We start from the raw sequence: 20412 nt of genomic DNA on the forward strand, positions 1-20412 counted from the left end.
GCAGCCACTACGTGTTCAGTGGCCTACAACTATTATTTATCATTATATGGACCATATTCTTTTTGCTCAGTCGCAACCTTTTGCAGATAAACAAGTTAAAGACATTCAAACACAACTACTTCAGAATGGACTGCTTGTTGCACCTGAGAAAATACAGCTGTCATACCCATGGAAATATCTCAGGTGGACTTTAACTGAGCAGTATGTTGCCCCTCAGAAACTGTCATTAAACATGTCACTTCATATTGTTCATGATGCTCAGCGATTGCTAGGAGATTTACAATGGCTTAAACCTGTTGTGGGTATTCCTAATGAGCTTTTACAATCCTTACGACCTTTGTTAAAGGGTACTGATCCTACAGCACCTATACAGGTTACCAGTGAACAACAAGAAGCTCTCAATAAAATAATGGACTGTATCCAGACAGGTGTTGTTCGTAGGTGAGATCCAGACTTGGACATTAACCTTACTGAATGGTTTGGACCTCAACATCTCATCGGCGCCTTAACGCAACAACAGAAGAAAACAGGGGAGATATGGGTATTAGAGTGGTTGATGCCACCACTACAACAGAGACATACTTTAATTCAAAAAATTGAAATTTTAGCAAATTGGATAAAACAAGGGCGGAAGCGATTGTGGCAAATTATGGGTGCAGATCCAGCTGAAATTCAGGTAGCAATAAAAAAGGACACTTTAGATTGGTATTTAATTCACAGTTCGACACTGCAAGAAGCATTGCTTGACAACAGCAGTGTGGGCAGTACTGAGGAAGTGCCTCGAATACCAGTACGATGGATAGGCCAGCAGAATTGGATTGAGAAGCCCAAACGATCATTTGTGCCAACAGCAGGGGCATCAAGTGTGTTCACTGATGCTGGAAAGAAATCTCGTACAGCTGCTGCTATATGGCAAGATTCACAAGGACAATGGAACCATCATCCTATTCCAGCTCAAAAGGAGGATACATTACAAATTCTGGAATTAGTCGCTGTTGTTTGGCTTTTGGTGCAGTTTAAGGGTCCTGTTAATGTGGTAACTGATTCTTTATACGTTGCAGGAGTGAGTGATTGTACTGAAAATGCAGACATAAAGGAAGTAAGAAACCTTCGTTTATATGAACTGTTTTTGCAACTTCAAAGAGCAGTAAAATTGAGGATGGCTGCCTTTGCTATTATCCATACTTGTAGCCACAAATGGCATGTGGGTTTAGGAGAAGGAAATGCTAGGGCAGACCGATTGGTTTCACTGTCCCAAAATAGCCCTGTCCCATCACAGATATTAGCTAGAGAAGCTCATGCTAGATTGCTTGATGGCTATTATGCCATCTTTCACCAAAATGCAAAAGGTCTCCATTGGGAGTTTCCGATACCATTAGAGGAGGCTCGGGCTATTGTCAAAGCATATCCTATTTGTAGTTTTCATACTCAAGGCAGTGGATTGGGTCTTGGGGTAAACCCTAGAGGATTACAGGCTAATGAGTTGTGGCAAATGGATATTACTCATGTTGCAGAGTTTGGGAGAGTTAAATATGTACATGTCACCGTCGATACTTACAGTCATTACATCTGGGCTACAGCTCAATCTGGCGAGAAAGCACGGAATGTTGAGCGACATTTAGTAAATTGTTTTGCAGTCATGGGAGTTCTACGTTCTATTAAAACAGGCAATGGACCTGCTTATTGTAGTAGTAGAATTAAGCAGGTGATGCAATCATGGGGAATCAAACACATAACAGGGATTCCACATTCCCCCACAAGTCAGGCAATAGTAGAACGAGCAAATGGTACCTTAAAACAATATCCAAATAAATGTAGGGAGATCAAAGATCCACAAGAACAATTATTACGTTGTTTATTTGTTTTAAATTTTCTGTGTATTTTTGGAAACAGTGATTTGCCTGCAGCAGTACATCATAGTGCACGTGAAGCAGAGAAAACTCAAAGTCCAATATGGGTTCGCTATAAAGATCCAAAAACAGGTCTGTGGGGAGGTCCCAGCAAGGTACTGTATTGGGGACTGTCATGGAGTTACTTTACCTTTAAGGGAGTTGGAGTTGCTGGGAAGTGCTTGGCGTCTTTTCTCCTGACCAATTATCGGTCATTGCTGGGAATTGACAGCAGTTTAGGCCATTGAAAAGTGGGATCAACTTGTGAACCCTACCTTAAAATGTAAAAGCAGAGCTCTCTGGGTTCTCTTTGTTTCCTGGCTGTGGAGGGTGGCGGAGCTCCAGGCCTCCCGTCCCTGCCCAGGCCATGCGGCTGGGCGGGGATGGGGCCGGGCCTGCCCCGTCTCCCGGCCGGGAGATGGGGGGGCCCAGGGAAGGTTTTCCTCGGGCCCGGGCCGGGCCGAGCCGATCTCTGGCTCGGCTGCAGGTTTTGCTGTAACTAATTCACTAGAAACTGCCCAGTGAAGAAAGAGAGAGGCCCTGGACTTGCAGCGGGTTGGAACAGCGACTACACGCTCCAGAGCAGCCATGAGGAACTTTCCATCACAGACGGCTCCAGCTCCTGTTCGGCAGAGATCTCCAAACCATCTACAAAAGCCTGGGCAAGATGTTAACTCTTTCATTACCCAGATGAGACTTGCGGATTAATCTTTTTATCCAGAGAGAGAGAGAGAGAAAGATCAACATGAAAAGAGACTTTATAAACTACCAGTGACAAGAAAGAAAAGAAGCTTCAAGAAAGGTAGAGAATTAAGAAGATGCTTTAATTAAGCTGAAATATCTCCCTGTTAAAACTATGGAGATGGACAATGAAGTCCTGAAAAGAACTCCTTTAATTCATGATATAAGATCTAGAGAGGAATAGTGTTCAAAGTGTAAATTTGAGTAAAGAGTAATTATAGTATAGTGAAGTGCTGGGAGATTAAAAGCCTTGCTAGGCAATGAGAAAACTGTTGAGAGATTTAAAGCCTCGAGAGGCAATGAGAAAACTGTTTTCTGGTGAAGCTCACAGAAACAGATGAAGAAGACTTTTTTTGCCTTTGAATAACATATCCTTAAAAATGCTATCTCTAGACTCATGGCCCATACATACTTCAGAGTGATGTGAAAATGGGAGGAGTGAACTCTAATAATAGCAGCTCTGGGAAAAATATGAGAAGGAATTAAAACAATTCTCAGGGACACTAAACAGCCTTGCAGGTAATGTTTTGCAGCCTCTTGTTTCTCCTTGCAGGAGACAGTCAGGGGGGCAGAGTGCCCCTGACCAATGATGGTAATGTAGCACTTTGTTAGCCAATAAGAGTTTCTTTTCTGTACTTTCCACGTATCTGTCTATAAGAGAGAGCTGAAGCAATAAACTAAGGAATTCTCGTGTTGTGACTCCCTTGAGAGTCCAGTGTCGTTCTTTCTAGCCGTTCCCAATCGGAACGACAGGTAGATAGGGGATTGAAAGGTTTTTCTGGAAGTTTATTCTGGTGTTCTTATTATTGTGGTTTGTCAATAAACTTTCTTTTTTTTCCCTTTTAAGTTGTATGCCTCTATGTTTTGCTCTTGTTCTAATCCATATCTCACAGCAAGAAGTAAGTAATTTTCTTAGTTATTAGTTTAAAACCACGACAGGGACGTGGTTATCTTTGTGTGTCTACCCCCACACGGCCTGTCTGGGTGCTGAGCTGATGGACTAAACCTGCTGATCCCAGTGATTTACCTTCAGCTGATCCAGAAAATTCAGCAGATACTTCTCGCTCTCTACCATCAACATAGAGATGAGACCCTGATGAACTCTCACATGCAAATCTTGTGTACAGTACCAAATTGTGAATGTTATCCTTTTGTATGTTCCATTTGTAAAGTGTGTAAAGAAAAGTGGTAGACACATTCTAAGTGGGGTCGATCGCCAAGAGGGATTTGCACAGAGTGTTACAAGTTTGAAAGAAATTTGACTGAGATTGCATTACAGGAATGTGTGCAAACAGGACAATTTGAAAAAGGATCTGATCGATGGTGGGAGATTTATGCTTTTGGGATAAATACGGAAAATTATTGTTATCATCCTAATACCCCTTTACCATATATTATTGAAATAATTGCAATACGTTGTTGCAAAACACTGACAAAAGTCAGGTGTGATATCCCAGGGGTAAAAAATAAAAATTGGGAGCAATTCTTAAAACGGCAGTCTCGAGAAAAAGGGTCTTTCCTTGAAAGTTATCCCTGCTGCCGAGAAGATGGAACACCCCATGGTTCGATGCAACTGAATCGACAGGCGAGACAGAGGGCTAAAAGAAAAGGGAAGCAAGATCTCACATGGGATCCAGCCAAGATGCTGGCCGAACTGCCGCAATCCGTTTAAAGTCCTTAAAGGGCTATCTCTGATCAGGTTATTGCGGTGGTTTACCATAATAAAGGGAAATGAAGGGTGTGCAGGGAAGCTCTATGCAGTCCTGAGCAACTTCTTGCCTCAGCTGGCAAAACTGAAGCTAGCTACAAGCAAGAATTTAACTCCCCCTATCTCTGCTGGGAAAGAATCAATGCTGAGAGTGGAGGAGAACCTGTGTTTGAACAGACAGCCAAAAGAACACCCCTGGTTTCCCCCCATCCCCTGGGCCTAGCTTAAAGCTGCAGGACCCATGTCTGGGCATAGAGCAGATGACAGGGGAGACAGTGTCATACAGTCAACCTAGACATTGCCCTTGAAAGGTAACCACTCCTTCATGGGCCTGGATACTTTTAGGGAAACATGAAAAGCAAGGCAGTGCTTAGGGAAGCGGTGTTTTTTCAATATATTTGCTAGAAGGAAAACATGGACCAAACTAGCAACGTTCCTTTACTGTGGGAAAAACATCCTCCTGGTTTGGACTACCGAGACAAGGACGGTTGAAACCTCTCCAGTCAGACGTACACAGAAAACTCCCAAGGAATTCTCTGGGTTTCCGCTGAGTCAGTGTAAAAGATGATGTTTCTCAGGAGCTTAATACTAATACTTAATACTAAATTTTTAATACAAAATGTCAAAGTTATTAGATTATTAGATGACAGGCGAATTGCGGTTGGGAGGCAGCTGACGTGGTCCCCAGCTTTATCTCCTGTTCCCAACAGTGATCAGCACGGGCATGAAATCAGGTTCATCTCAGTTTATTGCCGAGAGGTCTAGAGGAACATGTCGGTGCACCAAGAGCAGGTTTGGAATCTGTGCAGTGCAAGAGACTCTGCACAAGCTCTCTGGGCAACCGACTGCCAGGGGCAGGAGCCCTGGGGTGGCCGTGCCTGAACAGCACCTTTGTGCCTACAGTGCCACCCTCGATGGCTGCCCTGGAGCCTGGGATTGGACCCTGCACTTGCTGCAGGAGTCTCTGGCCTGGTTCCGTGCTGACCAAAGGCTTGGAACCATGTCAGAACCTCGGTTGCCAAGGGGGTGGCCTCAAGTGGCTACCGGGCATGTGAGGCCATGGCTGCGTGAATCTTGGGAGCAAGATGCTGACGTCAGAGTGGCCATTGTGACGCGTGCGACCAAAGCCCCAAAAGGGAAGGCTGGGCTCAGGCCGTGTGTCACTGCGACCTGGCAACGGGAGGAGAAGGTAAGGCAGGGAAGCAGCTGCCCAGGGACCAGAGGGGCCCCACACCTCGGGCCTCTGGGCCTGTGCTGCAGGCTCACCTGCCTCTCCCTTCCCAGAATCAGCAGAGGAATATCCAGAGGAGACGACGGTGTTCCTCAGCGCGCCGACGGGAGCAGAAGGCGGACAGGAGCAGGGCTCACGCAGGGCTGACCAGGGAGTAGCACCCTCGTAGCTCTGGGCCTGTTCTCCAAACTCCCATCACTTTTCTTCCTCCCACAGAGAGAGGACCAGCACCTGGCGGAGACAGCAACGTTCCTGGACAGGGACTCAGAGCTGACAGCCGCCATGTGCGACAGGGAGCAGGAGGGCTCTGATGGCAGAGAGCAAGGTGAGGGCAAAGCAGCCCCTCTCACAGCCTGGCCCAGGGGCTGTCGGGGTGGCCAGCATGGGGCCCAGAGCAGAGGCCAAAGGAGGCAGGAGCTGCTCAGCCAGGCCAGGGCTGGCAGCCTCCTTCCTCCTCAAGTGGGGCCCAGCTGGGCCAGGGGGCAGCTGTTGGGAGCCCCGTGCCCGCAATGGCCGCTGCTCTCCAAGGCCTCCAGCCCTGCCCATCAGGCAGGCACACAGGCAGGGACAGAGCAGCCCTTGGGGCCGATGCTGCGGTCTGAGAGCCCCACAGAGCTGCTGACGCCCGCTGCCATTGTGTCTGTCCCCTGCAGCATGCCTGCTGTGTCGCCGTTCAGAGGCTGACCCGGACACCTGCGGCGACAAACAGGAGAAATACGGGCTCTATGCCCACATCTTCTGCCTGGTGAGTGGCTCCGGGCACTCCCTCCAGCACTGCAAGGGGCAGTCCCTGCCACCCTGTCCTCATCAGCTCTTCCCATTTTCTGCAGTATTTTGCCACGCTGCTTTTCCGGCAAGCAAAAAAATGTGTTGGACTCCTGGGTTTCCTCCTTCCAGATATCCAGCTTGCAGTCAGGCGGGCGGCATGGAAGGTGAGGGCCTGGCAAAAGAGCAGGGAGATTTGTGCCAGGAGAGGCTGGCCAGAGCTTAGCCCAGAGCCCCAGCAAGGAAGGCCGGCCATGCAGCCGGCTGTGGGACAAAGTCTGGCTCCCAGCAGCTCCGTGGAGCCTCTGGCACAGGAGCTCCCCTCACCAGCTGGCTCTGTGGGCTGAGCGCCAGCAGCGGCCCCATCCTGCTCCCTGCCTGCAGCCCTGGGGCTGCCTGGGGAGGTCCCCAGGCTGCCGCTGATGGGGCTGCCTGGCTCATTCCAGCACTGCTGCGTCTGCGGCCAGAGCGGGGCCACCATCCTGTGCTGCAAGGAAGGCTGCAACAGATGGTTCCACCTGCCCTGTGCCAAGGAGGGCGGCTGTGTCACGCAGTACATTGCCCCATACAGGTAGCTCCTCTCCCCTTCTGGCCACCCTTGGGGAAGGACCAAGACTTTCTCATTAGGCCTATCCCTTTGTCCCCAGGTCCTTCTGCCCTGGACACCGTCCAGTGCAGATGGTGCAGGTGACTCCAGAGCCGGGCACCGAATGCCCCATCTGCATGGAGCCAGTGGAGGACAGAATGACCTTCAAGACCATCGTGTGCCCGACGTGCAAAAGAGCCTGGTTCCACAGGGACTGCCTCCAGGTGGGAGCCATGCCCTCAGGCCTGGGACACAGCAGGTGCTCAGCAGCACCAGGGCCTGGCTCACACTGCTTCTGTTTGCCCTGCAGGGACAAGCCATGCGCGCTGGTCTTTTGCACTTCAGCTGCCCCCTCTGCAGAGATAGTGAGGAATTCCTTGTGGAGATGTTCCGCATGGGGATCCGCATCCCCTTCAGGTTGGTGTCCTTCTGTGGGGAGCACAAGGCAGGAGGGTGCAAGTGCCGTGCTGTGCCAGGCCCTGCCCCAGCAGTCCAAGCCCTGCCCCATCCAGGGAGTCTGGACTTGAGCTTCTCAGGGGACTTGGAAAAGCATTGGAGGAAGAGCAGGGTCACCCTGTTACCTCCGTGAGGGCAGGGCAGAAGAAACACATCAGCTTTTCCTTTCTCCATCAGAGGGCCAACATGGGAAGACAACAATGCCTTTGCGGATCTAGGAGAGAGGCACAGCAGGTGCAATGCCAGGGAATGCCTTTACCCAGGAGGCAGGGAGGAGGCAGAGGAAGAGGGGTGAGTTGGGAAGCTGCACCCGGGGCTCTGCAGGGAACCTGTGTCTCAGGAAGGGCTCAAAGCAGAAGGAGCCAGTGGTGCTGGGCTGCACAATCCCATGCTGGGACACTTTGTCTTCAGTGCTATCAACCCGTTTGTTTTCCCAGGCCCTGGGAGCTGCTCTTGTGCTCCTCCTGTGCTGCTGAGGGCACCCACAGGCGCTGCTCTGGCCTGACAGTGAGGACAACCCACTGGGAGTGTGAGAGCTGTGCTGGTCTCGGCACGGGTATGAGGCAAAGCAGGCGGGTGTCCCTGGGCTGGGGCCAGTGCCCAGGCTGGGCACGGCAAAGCCCATGGGCTCCTGGAGGGCTGGGGGCAGTGCTCTGGTCGGGCATGGCCTGCTCCAGGCCTGGCAGGCCTCGGACATTCTTGTTTGCTCTTACAGGTGCCAGAGATGAGCCGGAGCTCAATGGCCCCAGCCTGACCGGACAGTCAGGACTGGAATCTTCTCAGGGCCTCTCAGAATCTGAGGCCATCAGCCCCACCAGCAGCCCGGTGTCATCAGCTCTGGCTCCCCGTTCTCCATCTCCAGAGGCCAGCAGTCACAGCAGCCCCCAGCGTGCAGCCTCATCCTTGGCAGACAGCAGCAGCCCAAGCACATCAAGGCCAAGACACAGCAGCTCCATGGGCCCTGAGGACAGGGTCCATTCCAGGCGTGCTGGGCCTGACCGCAAGCGAAGCCGCTCTCGCCAGCAGAGTCGGGCCACAGATAGACCCGTCCGGTCACGGAGTCGCCGTGACAGGAGCAGCGAGACAAGACCAAGGGCTGAGAGGCCCAGGCCCAGGGACACACCATCGCAGGCTTCCCCCAGATGCAGCTGCCCCTGCTGTCAAGCTCGGGCCTTAAGTCCACCTGTCTGGTCAAGGAGTCACTGTGACCAGAGCAGCAGGACAACATCAAGGACAGAGAGGCCCAGGCAAAGGCAGACACCATCGCGGGCAGCCCCCAGACTCAGCCGATCCCGCCAGGAAGCTCAGGCCCAGAGTCCACCTGCCCGGTCGAGGAGTCGCCGAGACAGGAGCAGCAGCACAACATCGAGGGCAGAGAGGCCCAGGCAAAGGAAGGCACCATCGCAGGCAGCCCCCAGACGCAGCCGCTCCCGCCTGCCACGTCAAGTCTCGAATCGACCTCTCCAGGACAGGAACAGGAGGACAGCAGCAAATGCTGAGAGGCGCAGGCAAAGGGAGACATCCTCGGGGACGTCCCCCAGACGCAGCCGCTCCCGCCTGCAACGCCGGGCCTCAAACCGACCTGTCCGGTCCAGGAGTCGGCAGGACGGGAGCAGGAGGACAGCAGCCAGCGCTGAGAGGCCCAGGCGCAGGGGGACACCGTCGGGGACGTCGCGCTGGAGCAACCGCTCCCGCCAGCCACGTCGGGCCTCAACTCGGACCTCTAACAGCAGCACGTAGTGTCATCTTCTCTTTCTAGTCCCTCTGTTTGTGGCTGTAAGTGAAGGTGAGAAGGGTCAGTACAGGGACCTTGAGATTTGCAGGTCTGTGGAAAACCCAGATTAGCTCTTGGCATTGGATCAAGGATCTGTGATCCTTGATTTCTATGTTACCATGTATTGTGAAGGGAAAAGACACCTGAGGACATAGCTAATTAAAAAGGACACTCATTGCTGCCTTTAGACAGATATTTCCACACTGCTTCCCCTTGAAAGTGAACCAGTCCTTAATGGCTTGGATACGTTTAGGGAGACATGACGAGCAAGGTGGCTCTTAGGGAAGCTGTCTTTGAAAAGGCCGTGGGCTGTGTTGCCATCCTTGATCAATCTCATTTCAGTAAAACCTTTCTTCAGTAAAGCAGAGGGAGAAGGAAGAGAGTGAGACACTGCCTCAAGTGTCTGGAGAAATCGACTGCGACACTGCTGCCGATTTAAAAGACTTGCTTGGACCTTCAAAGGTCAAACCGGAAAAGACTGTGGAAATAGCCTGGGACCAAGAGGATGCGCAGGACTCTGCCCCAGACGAAGGTCTGGGACCTTTGCCTGAAAACGACGGAACTCAGGAGTCGAGTGCTTTCAAGTTTTCCTTCTTTGAAGACACAGAGGAGTTGGGCATCAAAGAAGGTAACAGCAGAACCCTCCTAACGGAGCCATTTCTAAGGAACAGCTTCTGGCAGGCACTGTAGAGCAATATGGTGTGAAGAAGGTCAGAGGATTTTAATCCAGAGGATTAAATCCAGAGGATTTTCAGCAGCAGAAGTTAGTAATTATGCTGAAGTATTTTGATCTTCATTTCTACTTGCCAAGGTTGTGGGAGATTAATGAGAGTTAACTCCTGCTTGCATCTCAGGAATTTCGAGGTGCACGCCTTGAGAAGGCATTGGGATTTTTGCAGAGTGGTGAAAAAGCTTCTTGTTGTGCCCTAAACTTCTCAAACAAGGAAAAAGGTGACACAGCAGTCATACCAAGTTACCTAGAGCCCAAGAGGATTTTAAGGAAAATGGGTGTTAAGGTAGAGGGAGGAGCAAAATCCTGGAGTTGACCCCAAGCTCCATGAACATTCTGTTAGTTACCAAATTCTATTCCTGGACCTTCAGAAAAAGGAAACTGAATGACACTGAAGGATCATTGGGGTGTCCTAACCTCAGATAAAGTGAGGCCTTATGAAATGAAGATGAAGGAATATTTAATCAAGTCACAGTCAGGTAGGAATGAAAGGAAGCCGTGCCGAGTTATCCAAAATATTAAAATGCAACAACACAAAGCAACAAGCCCAGCACACTTTTGCTGTATTCAGGAGCTATTCAATGTCTTCTGGATGCAATGATAAATATTTAAGAATACATAGGAGATGCCTAGAAGAAAGTGGAAGATCCTGGAGCAGAACTACAGCTCAGGAAATCAGGGAGGAGAAGATTCTGTCCTTCCTAAATCTGTCTTTCCCGGTATAAATATTTCACTTGAAAGAAGGAATTTTTCCTGGCAAGCAGAGAAATAATCTGGTTTTGGCTTTCTTTCTCTTTTGCTGCTGGTTTTGCAGGGCCTCACATACTTGGAACGATAAAACCGGAAAAAGTCACGTGGCAAGAGGATTCACATTTCCAAGACATCACTTCTGAGGGTGCTGATGAGCCGGAGATGTCAGAAATTGCAAAGCACCAAGAAAGGCAAGTTCCATTTGTATTTGTTGTCTACTTGGCTGTAGTAGTTGGATGCTGTGGGAATATTAGTGGCAGCACTGAGGAAATGGGAAACTGACACTGCACACCTCTGAGCAAGGAAAGTCATCTTGGAAAACCATTGGTGCTGTGTGGAGTCCAGAGTCCCAGCAGCCCATTGGATGTGAAGTTGAATGTGAAGAGAGAGAAGCTGAGCACAAGAAATGGACTGGGTTGTTTTGGTTTGGCCAACCCCAAACTGAGTTTGGCCACAAGGCAAAGACACAGTCAGTTTTTGTGTCAAAAGTGGGGTCTTTTTATAGAAGGCTTTATTTGCATACTATGCAGGAAAGCTCTTCCGTGTATCCCATTTCTCTGAGGCACTACAGCTCTAACTCGTGCCCATGGGATTTGATAGGACCTTTTAGGATGCTAAAACCCCTTTGTACTTGTCTAGGGTTCTTTCTCTACCACGCACAGAAAGTGCTAGAGTTTTCTTCTTCTCCATAGATGACGAGTGCCTAAAGAGGTACGACACAACTTCTTCAGTCCCCTTTTGTATATTTTTCCCTTTTAAACCCTTACTGGACTTGAGTAAGGAGGAAAAAATGCTGCCTGGTTATGAATGCTCTGTAGTCAAAATTTGCCATCCTTTCTTGTGGTCAAAGTTGTGGTAGAATCCCATGAGACAGTCCTGGTAAAAAATAAAGGCTGAGCAGCTTTCTGCCTTTCCTTTCTTTCAGATAATTACCTCATAGCTATAGGAACGTTTAGAGCTTAGCAGAAAAATAGTCACTAGACAGGTTAGCGAGACATTTGGGATCCTTTCAGGTAGGTCTATCTCCTTTAACTTTTTCCTGTCTTTCTGGTGTTACTGTTAGACATGCCGAGTGTTCTTGTCAGCCACATACGTCCGTGCGGTTCTTCATCCTAATGAATCTGGGGCTTGCTCTTCTGAAGCCAGTGAATTTTCGATTTAAAAACAAAGACAACAACAACAAAAAAAACCATACACAGCCCCCAAAAATTACACAGGCCACCAAAACAATTGCTTGTTCTATTTTGTAGAATATAGTCTCAAGACAGGCTTAAATGACGTTTGTTTCTTGAGACTTGCTAGATAACGCGGATGAAATGTATGGCTGTGTTCATACAGTTACTGCCCTGCAATCTTCCAGCCCGTCTGATTTGCAGGGTGTGTCAGAATGGAGATCTCAGCCCCTGGCAGGCAGCGCTTCTGGGGCCAGCTGTGGGATCCTGCTGCTGAGCAGTTAATGCAAGAGCTGCTGTTTCACTGCAATTTAGATTGCAGCATGTTCAGGGAGACAGCTGCTGCCTTTCATTTTTCTTAGTACACCAGGCTGCAGTAGGGAACATTTCTGCTGGAGCCAACATGTGGTGGGGGAGAAGAGAATAGGAGGGACGTGGAGGATAGAGCTTCTGACTTTATCGTGTTGTTCATTCATGATTGTTGGGAGCAGCAGCCGAATCAGAAGGGTTGAACCCTATTGATTGGTGTTGTGTTTTCTTTTGTGCACAGGGCCTAAAGTTATTTTGTAGATCTGTAGAGCTCAGTGAAGACAAAGTGGGTTGGGAAGACATATGTAGATTTATTGCTTGAGGTGAGTATGGAACATTGGCTCCCTGGTAACTGTGGCTGAATGCTGAGCATGGGGAGGGAACACAGCTATGGATGTGCATGCAAAATTAATTCAGGACCTCCAGAAGAGCCTGAAACTTTGGAACTGTCAGGGAACAAATGGGTGTTGGTATACTGGTGTGTGTAACATGATGTTGTGATGTCCAGCCAAGTAAACCACTGCATCTCTCTCTGTTACAGGAGCAGCTAGCTAGCTAGATGTAAGGGAAGTGTTTAAGAGAAACAGTGACTTTAGAGACTTCTGCAAGTAGTGGATTCAAAAACTTCTCCTAGGAATATGTTAGATTTTCATTAATTTCTGGATCGTCTAAGGAAGCATAAGAATTCCATAGGGAAACTGAACCCAAACTAATAAACCCTTTCTTGAAAAGAATCGTGTCATATTTGTTCCTTGAAGAAGTTGCCAAGCAACCTTACCGTTTAAATCCTTTCAAGGATCTAACAGCAATGTCAAAGGCCTCCCAGGCCTGGGCCAGGCTGGGCCGCAGCAGTGCCCCCAGCCCTCCAGGAGCCTACGGGCTCTGCCAAGCATAAAAGGACACTGCCCCCAGCCCCGGGGGCTTGGCCTGACAGCCGAGCCCAGAGCAGCAGAGCTGTCACACTCCCCGCTGGTTCTGGTCGCTCTCAGGCGCGAGCAACGCCCGTGGGTGCCCTGGACAGCACAGGAGCAGTACAGGGGCACTTGCCAGGGCCTGGAGAAGCACAGGGGTCAGCTTCTGCACGGCGACACAGCAGGCATGCTGCAGGGGACAGAGCCAATGGCAGCCGGTGTCAGCAGCTCTGTGGGGCTCTCAGACCGCAGCGTCGTCCCCAAGGGCTGCTCTGTCCCTGCCTGCGTGCCTGGCTGATGGGCAGGGCTGGAGGCCTTGGAGAACAGCGGCCATTGCGGGCACGGGGCTCCCAACAGCTGTCCCCTGGCCCAGCTGGGCCCCACTTGAGGAGGAAGGAGGCTGCCAGCCCTGGCCTGGCTGAGCAGCTCCTGCCTCCTTTGGCCTCTGCTCTGGGCCCCACGCTGGCCACCCCGACAGCCCCTGGGCCAGGCTGTGAGAGGGGCTGCTTTGCCCTCACCTTGCTCACTAACATCAGGGCCCTCCTGCTCCCTGTCACACATGATTCTGGTCAGGGGTGAGTCCCTGTGCAGGAACACCACGGTCTCCTCCACGTGCGAGTCCTCTCTCTCCATGGCAGAAAAAAAAGAGTGCTCCTTCATAGCAGCATACTTGTCTTGATACTGTCTCATGGTTTCCGTGGAATCGAAGCACTCAGCTCCCTTTACCTGGGGTATTTGAGGGGCAACTGTATCAAATCCCAGCATTACATTGTTAGAACTGTAGAGAGCAATGGCTAGCTAGCAAAGGTCATGTTCCCATGCAGCAGTTAGCTGGGAAGGAATTAGACAGTAGAGTTCGGTTAGTGTGAGACGTTGCAAAGTCAGGAAGACCTTAGTGATAACTGTTAACTGAGAACAGGACGCTGTGATCAGAAGAATGTGAATTCAGCATAGGTGAGCGATCACAGGAATGTGGAATTAGGTGGAGTTGACCTTAATTGAAAATATCCAATAACGAGCTTGCTTTTGCACTAGGTATGAGCCTAATTATTGAAGCTATATAAGTGGTTTTAGAGTTACCAATAAATGAGACTTGCTGATCATTCATATTGAGTGCTGCATTTCTTCCGCCGAACTCATCAAGGTGCCCAAACAGCAGGGACCTTTGGGACCTTTGGGATCTTTGGGACCTTAAAAAGGAGTTGGAGTCAGCCAAGGGAGTTGGTGTCAGGGGACGGGTCCTCCGCAGCAAGGACGGCCAAACGCAACAGCTGTGCCGTGTTCCAGGCAACCTCACAGGAGAGTCCTGGTCAAAAAGCAACGTTGCCACGCCCCAGGCGTCCTTATAGAAGAGTCCTGCTGTAAGGTGCTGCTGAAACTTTGTAGGGGCTGCAACAGCACGCACTGACAGTAAGATGGAAAGGCAAGCAGCATATGATTTATTTACCTGCTTTTTAGAAAAGCGACAGGTTAAAGATTTTGATTTGTGCAAGGAGCTTCCTGGACTTCTTGCTTATGGGTATGCCCGGGGGTGTTTTCAGAATCCCCATACAGTCCATGAATTAAGTGAGTGGCAAAAATTTGGAGATAAATTGTGGGAAGCTGTTTTAAATGATGATAGAACTGCTAAAAAAAATGGGAAAACTGTGGCGGACAGTTCATAATGTTCTTTTGCAGTATCAGGCTGAAGAGGCAGCTGCCACAAAGGCATCTGCAGCTATGTCAAAAAATAGATCATTAGAGGGAATGAATGAGTGTCCATTGCCACCCGCCACGAATACAGTAATTTTGACTCGCCCCGCGCCATCACTGACCCCTGCCGCAGCTACTAATCCTTTTGTGCCATCTTCAATACCTTCACCTACTAACCTTGCTTCTGGAACGGAGCCTTCGGCACCGTTACCACCCTCCCCTATGAGAAATCCTGAGGTAGGGCATGAGTTAGGTGAGGCTATTGCACGGGAAAGAAGGGAGACATGGGCTGCATTGGCACGGAATATTTTGCAAGATGGTGATCAGGAAATAGAAGACGCTGTTTTGGAAGTAGCATGTCCCGTAACCTTTGCATCAATTCAACGGGGAGGAATACAAGCTCAAATGACAGCTTTAGATTGGAAGTGGTTAGCACAGTTGTGATCTACAGTCAGTAAGTTTGGAGTGACCAGTGAACCGGTTAGACAAAGGATTGATTATTTGTGGGCTACACAGATTTTGTTGCCTGCAGATTGTAGGAGTATTATGAAATTGATTCTTAGTCAGCATCAGTGTGATAAGCAAGAGACCCTTTTGTTCACCTAAACATGTAGCTACGATGCTTTGCAAAACTATGCTTTGTGGAATCAGGATGAGGTTGAAGGTTGCTACTGACGCTTGCATAAATCACTAACGGCCTTGCGAGCTTTCTTGAATTCCAGAAAGTCACCAAAGATAAGCCTTAACAGAAAACAGTGAAGAAAGGTCAAAAGGATAAGACTGAGGAAGACCTATGATCTTCATCCCGCGACCACCAGAAGGCAGAAAAAAGACCCCCTAGCAACCGGAGACACATGGGCAGAGACGCCAGAGAAAGGACACGTAACCCGGAAGCCAGGTTAACAGGGGGAGTACGGAAACCAGCGGCGCGGCAGTTCCGTGGAGCGGGAATTCTCCTGCTCCCCTGTCACCCAGCGCTGATCTATTGCTTATTGCTTGCTTGCTGTAATTAATAAAACTTTTCTCTGATTGAACCAGATCACTCTCTTGAGGGAATTCATAACAAATTTGGTGCCCGTGACTCGGATGCAATCTGTAGGGCAGATTCTCGGCACTGCCAGGGGGGCGCCCCGCTAATATTTAGCGCCCCGGAGGACCGGTTTCTGCCTCGGTTGCACCGACGAACCTAAATTTAAGGCAAGTAGCAAAAGGGAGACTGGTCGACCCCTTAAAATCTGTGCACAGAGTCCGGACGAAGCCGCGGGACGCGTGAGTATTACGGGAACCGTTCGGTTGGGGTCAGGATCCCGGAGTGTGGCGAAGTGGTGTGTGTGTGTGAGAGGGGGACTGGTAGCCAGATTCCCCAAGCGAGTGCGGACCCTCAGTAGTGCGGTTCCCATTGGCCCGCGAGGGCGTGGGCCACGAACCAGGGGAAGTGAAAGAGGCTGTGTGATTTGAAGGCACTCCGGAAGAATGGGGCAGGGGAAGAGCAAGCACCCTGTATCTATTAAACTCCCACCGGTACCTAGAGATAGTCCATTGGGTTTTATACTAGATAATTGGAAGCATTTCCCGGGAACAGAAAATAAAGATAGGGCAAAAATGAATCACTATTGTGTAGAAGTATGGGGAGGAAAGGAAATTTCAAAGAATGTATTTTGGCCTATATTTGGATCAACCGAAGATTGGGTTAAACAAAAATTAAACTCCTGGGTAAATACAAAGATCCTCTTTAGCTCAGAGGAAAGTGCTTATGCAGAGATCTGGGTAGTAAAGCCCGAGGTTTTTATATTTGACAGAGAACTCAGGGGAGGGGAAGGAAAAGAAAAAGAAACCCCGAAAAGAAGATGCTTTGATAATCCCCCCCAACTCCATTTGTACCACCACCACCACCACGAGCCCCTCCCCCTCCAAACCCCGAGGAGGAGGATTTAGACATGCCAGATGTGGGGCCTGTTACCAGGAATAGATCCAGAAGGAACCAGGAGAACCTATTCCCATTAAGAGAGATGCCAATGGGTGGCCCTCAAGCTGGAATAGGGTTTATATCTGTCCCCCTTAGTTCGGGGGATGTTAGAGACTTCAAAAAGGAAATGGGGCATTTGTTGGAAGATCCATTGGGGGTCGCAGAAAGAGTTGATCAATTCTTAGGACCCAATATGTACACATGGGAGGAATTACAATCTATCCTGAATATTTTATTTACGGCAGAAGAGAAAAACATGATTAGAAGAGAAGGAATGCGCATTTGGGATGCTCAGCATGTCCAGGGACCACTGGCAGATGTAAAGTGGCCCCTCCAAAATCCCCATTGGGATGACCAAAATCCAGCGCACAGAATAAATATGCAGGATTTGAGGACTATTATAATTCAAGGAATTAGGGAGGCAGTCCCGAGAGGTCATAATATAAATAAAGCATTCAATGAGAGGCAAAAGAAAGACGAAACTCCTACGGAATGGTTAGAAAGACTAAGAAAGAATTTTCAACTATATTCCGGAATGGATCCAGACACCCAATTGGGGCAAGCACTGCTTAAAGCACAATTTGTGGCAAAAGCCTGGGAGGATATTCGGCGGAAGATAGAAAAATTGGATGGGTGGCAAGACAGAGGTTTGGATGAGCTTTTGCGGGAGGCACAAAAAGTGTATGTTAGGAGAGAAGAGGAGGCTCAGAATCAGCAAATTAAGATGATGGTGTGAGAGAGAGTAGAGATCAAACCTGGAAAGGGAAACAACAGAGACCGATCAGAGATTCAAATGAAAGACAGAACACTAAGGTTTGTTTTTATTGTGGAAAGAAAGGACACTTTAAGAGAGAATGTAGGGTGAGGATCCAGGATGAAAAGATGTTCAAAGAAGACTAGGGGGGTCAGGGGCTCCTTATTCTGGGGACCTGAAAACACCAGAAAGAGCCCTTGATAAAGTTAAAAGTGGGTCCCCAGCACCAAGAAATAACATTCTTGGTAGATACTGGAGCTGAGAGATCAACCATTCAGTTTTTACCTAAAGGATGTAGTATATCCAAAGAAACTGCCACGGTAGTGGGGGCAAAGGGGGAACCCTTTGAAGTGGGGGCTATTAAAGATGTGGTGATAGAATCAGAGTCAAAAATTGGGTTGGGAAATTTTTGATTAGTACCAGAAGCAGATTATAATTTGTTGGGACGGGATTTAATTATTGAATTAGGAATACATTTAGATATAGTTGATAAGGAGGTGAAGATAAAGCTATGCCCTTTAAGAGTGGAAGATGAAGACAAAATAAACCCAGAAGTGTGGTATACACCTGAGAGTGTGGGACAGTTGAGGATAACCCCATTCTCGGTCACTATTAAGAACCCAGAAATCCCAGTTAGAATAAAACAATATCCCTTGTCACTTGAGGGACAAAGAGGGTTGAAACCAGAAATTGACAGACTCTTAAGTAAGGGACTATTAGAACCATGTATGTCACCTTTTAACACACCCATACTGCCAGTAAAGAAGCCAGATGGGACTTATCGCTTGGTACAAGATTTAAGAGAAATTAACAAACACACAGTAGCACGGTTCCCCATAGTTGCAAACCCGTACACATTACTAAGCAAGCCGGGACGCAACAGTTTGTGGTACAGTGTTACAGATTTAAAAGATGCATTCTGGGCCTGCCCCTTTGATGAGACTAGCCGAGATTATTTCGCATTTGAATGGGAAGATCCAGATACGGGGAGGAGACAACAACTGAGATGGACAGTATTCCCCCAGGGATTCACAGAATCCCCCAGTTTGTTTGGGCAGGCATTGGAGCAGATTTTACAGGATTATCAGACAGACCCAGGAGTGACCTTGATACAATATGTAGATGATTTGCTTTTAGCTGGGAAAGAGGAGGAAGATGTAAGGAGAGAGAGTATTAAGTTGTTAAATTTCCTGGGTTTAAAGGGATTGAAAGTATCCAAGGCAAAACTCCAATTTGTAGAAGAAGAAGTAAAATATTTAGGCCATTACCTTAAAAACGGGGAGAAAAAGATAGACCCTGAAGGGATAGAAGGAATTCTGTCACTACCGGTTCCCAAAAATAAAAGGCAGATACATGAAATCTTGGGGTTAACAGGGTACTGTAGACAGTGGATTGAAAACTATAGCAGCAAAGTTAAATTTTTATATCATAAATTGACACAGGAGGGATTAATGAAATGAGTTCAGAAGACACAGAAAAATTTCCGGGAGCTACAAGAAAGTTTAATTCATGCTCCTGTCTTGAGTCTTCCAGATTTGAAAAGACCCTTTCATTTGTTTGTAAATGTGGAAAATGGGATTGCCTTCGGAGTCCTGACTCAGGAGTGGGCAGGGAGAAAGAAGCTGATAGGGTATCTATCAAAGATCTTGGACCCCGTGAGTAAGGGCTGGCCAACTTGTCTGCAAGTAGTAGCAGGATGTGCCCTACTGGTGGAGGAAGCTAGGAAAATCACCTTTAATAGCAATTTGAAGGTAATGTCCCCCCATAACATTCGGGGTGTGTTACAACAAAAGGCGGATAAGTGGATTTCAGATGCTAGACTTCTAAAATATGAAGGAATTTTAGTTGAGGCCCCAAACTTAATATTAGAAACCACTGCTTTACAAAACCCGGCTGCATTTTTGTATGGAGAACCCGAAGGCGAACCTTTGACACATGACTGTAGAACTACAATTCAGGAACAAACCAAAATTAGACCTGATTTGGAAGAAGAGGAATTAGAAAGCGGAGAAAAGCTGCTTGTGGATGGGTCCTCCAGAGTAATAGAAGGAAGGAGGAAAACAGGCTATGCCATCGTACGAGGACCTGATTTGCAAGTCTTAGAATCAGGTCCATTAGACAAATCTTGGTCAGCCCAAGCCTGCGAATTGTATTCAGTATTAAGGGCATTGAAACTACTAGAAGGAAAGGAGGGGACAATATATACAGATTCCAGATATAGTTACGGAGTGGTGCATACGTTCGGTAAACTGTGGGAAGAAAGAGGTTTAATAAACTCCCAAGGGAAATATTTAGTTCATCAAAAACTGATAATTGCAGTATTAAAAGCCCTGAGAAGGCCCAAAAGGTTGGCAGTGGTTCATTTGAAAGGACACCAGAAGGGAATGGACTGGAGGAGTAGAGGAAATAATGCCGCCGACCAGGAGGTGAAACGAGTGGCATTACGAACCATGGTCCTAAAAGAAAGAGGGGGGCATGAAGAAATTTTGAAACATAGGGATAGTGACTTAAGAAGTAGATTTACTGAGGAAGAGAGGTTAAAACTCCCAGAGACAGGAGCAATAGAAAACCCAGAGGGGAGATGGTTTCTCCCAGATGGCCGGGAAGTACTACCAAAAGCCATAGCTCAAAGAATATTAGAAAAAATACATCAAAGGACACATTGGGGAGCACAGGGGTTAACAGACTATTTTGCTGCAAGGTATATGAGCACAGGTATCCGAGACTTAGCTAAGCAAATTACTAGAAGCTGCCTCCCATGTTTACGAACGAATAGGAAAAATCTCAGAAAATTACCGTATGGAGGGAGACCCCTGGCAAAAAGACCCTTTGCAAATATTCAGATTGATTTCACAGAACTACCAAAGGTAGGGAGACTTAAATATCTCCTGGTCCTAGTAGACCATCTCACCCATTTCGTAGAAGCTTTCCCAACATCTAGGGAAACTTCACAAACAGTTGTAAAGGTGTTATTAGAA

General features: G+C 48.4%; 1 protein-coding gene across 1 annotated transcript; it reads left to right on the plus strand.

Annotated features, from left to right (window-relative positions):
- Positions 1-5476: 5476 nt before the first annotated feature.
- Positions 5477-12845, plus strand: LOC147651070 (uncharacterized). The gene is made up of 16 exons (XM_086845378.1): positions 5477-5527; positions 5623-5894; positions 6223-6314; positions 6400-6501; positions 6781-6905; positions 6982-7144; positions 7231-7337; positions 7554-7667; positions 7814-7932; positions 8092-9162; positions 9493-9778; positions 10695-10821; positions 11270-11341; positions 11556-11643; positions 12353-12434; positions 12653-12845. The coding sequence occupies exons 2-10, from the start codon at positions 5852-5854 to the stop codon at positions 9114-9116; spliced, it is 1890 nt and encodes a 629-aa protein (XP_086701504.1). The 5' UTR covers positions 5477-5527; positions 5623-5851; the 3' UTR covers positions 9117-9162; positions 9493-9778; positions 10695-10821; positions 11270-11341; positions 11556-11643; positions 12353-12434; positions 12653-12845.
- The last annotated feature ends 7567 nt before the right edge of the window (positions 12846-20412 follow it).

Source organism: Cyanistes caeruleus, chromosome 11 (genome assembly GCF_971803275.1).
Source record: "Cyanistes caeruleus chromosome 11, bCyaCae1.hap1.1, whole genome shotgun sequence".
NCBI lineage: Eukaryota > Metazoa > Chordata > Aves > Passeriformes > Paridae > Cyanistes > Cyanistes caeruleus.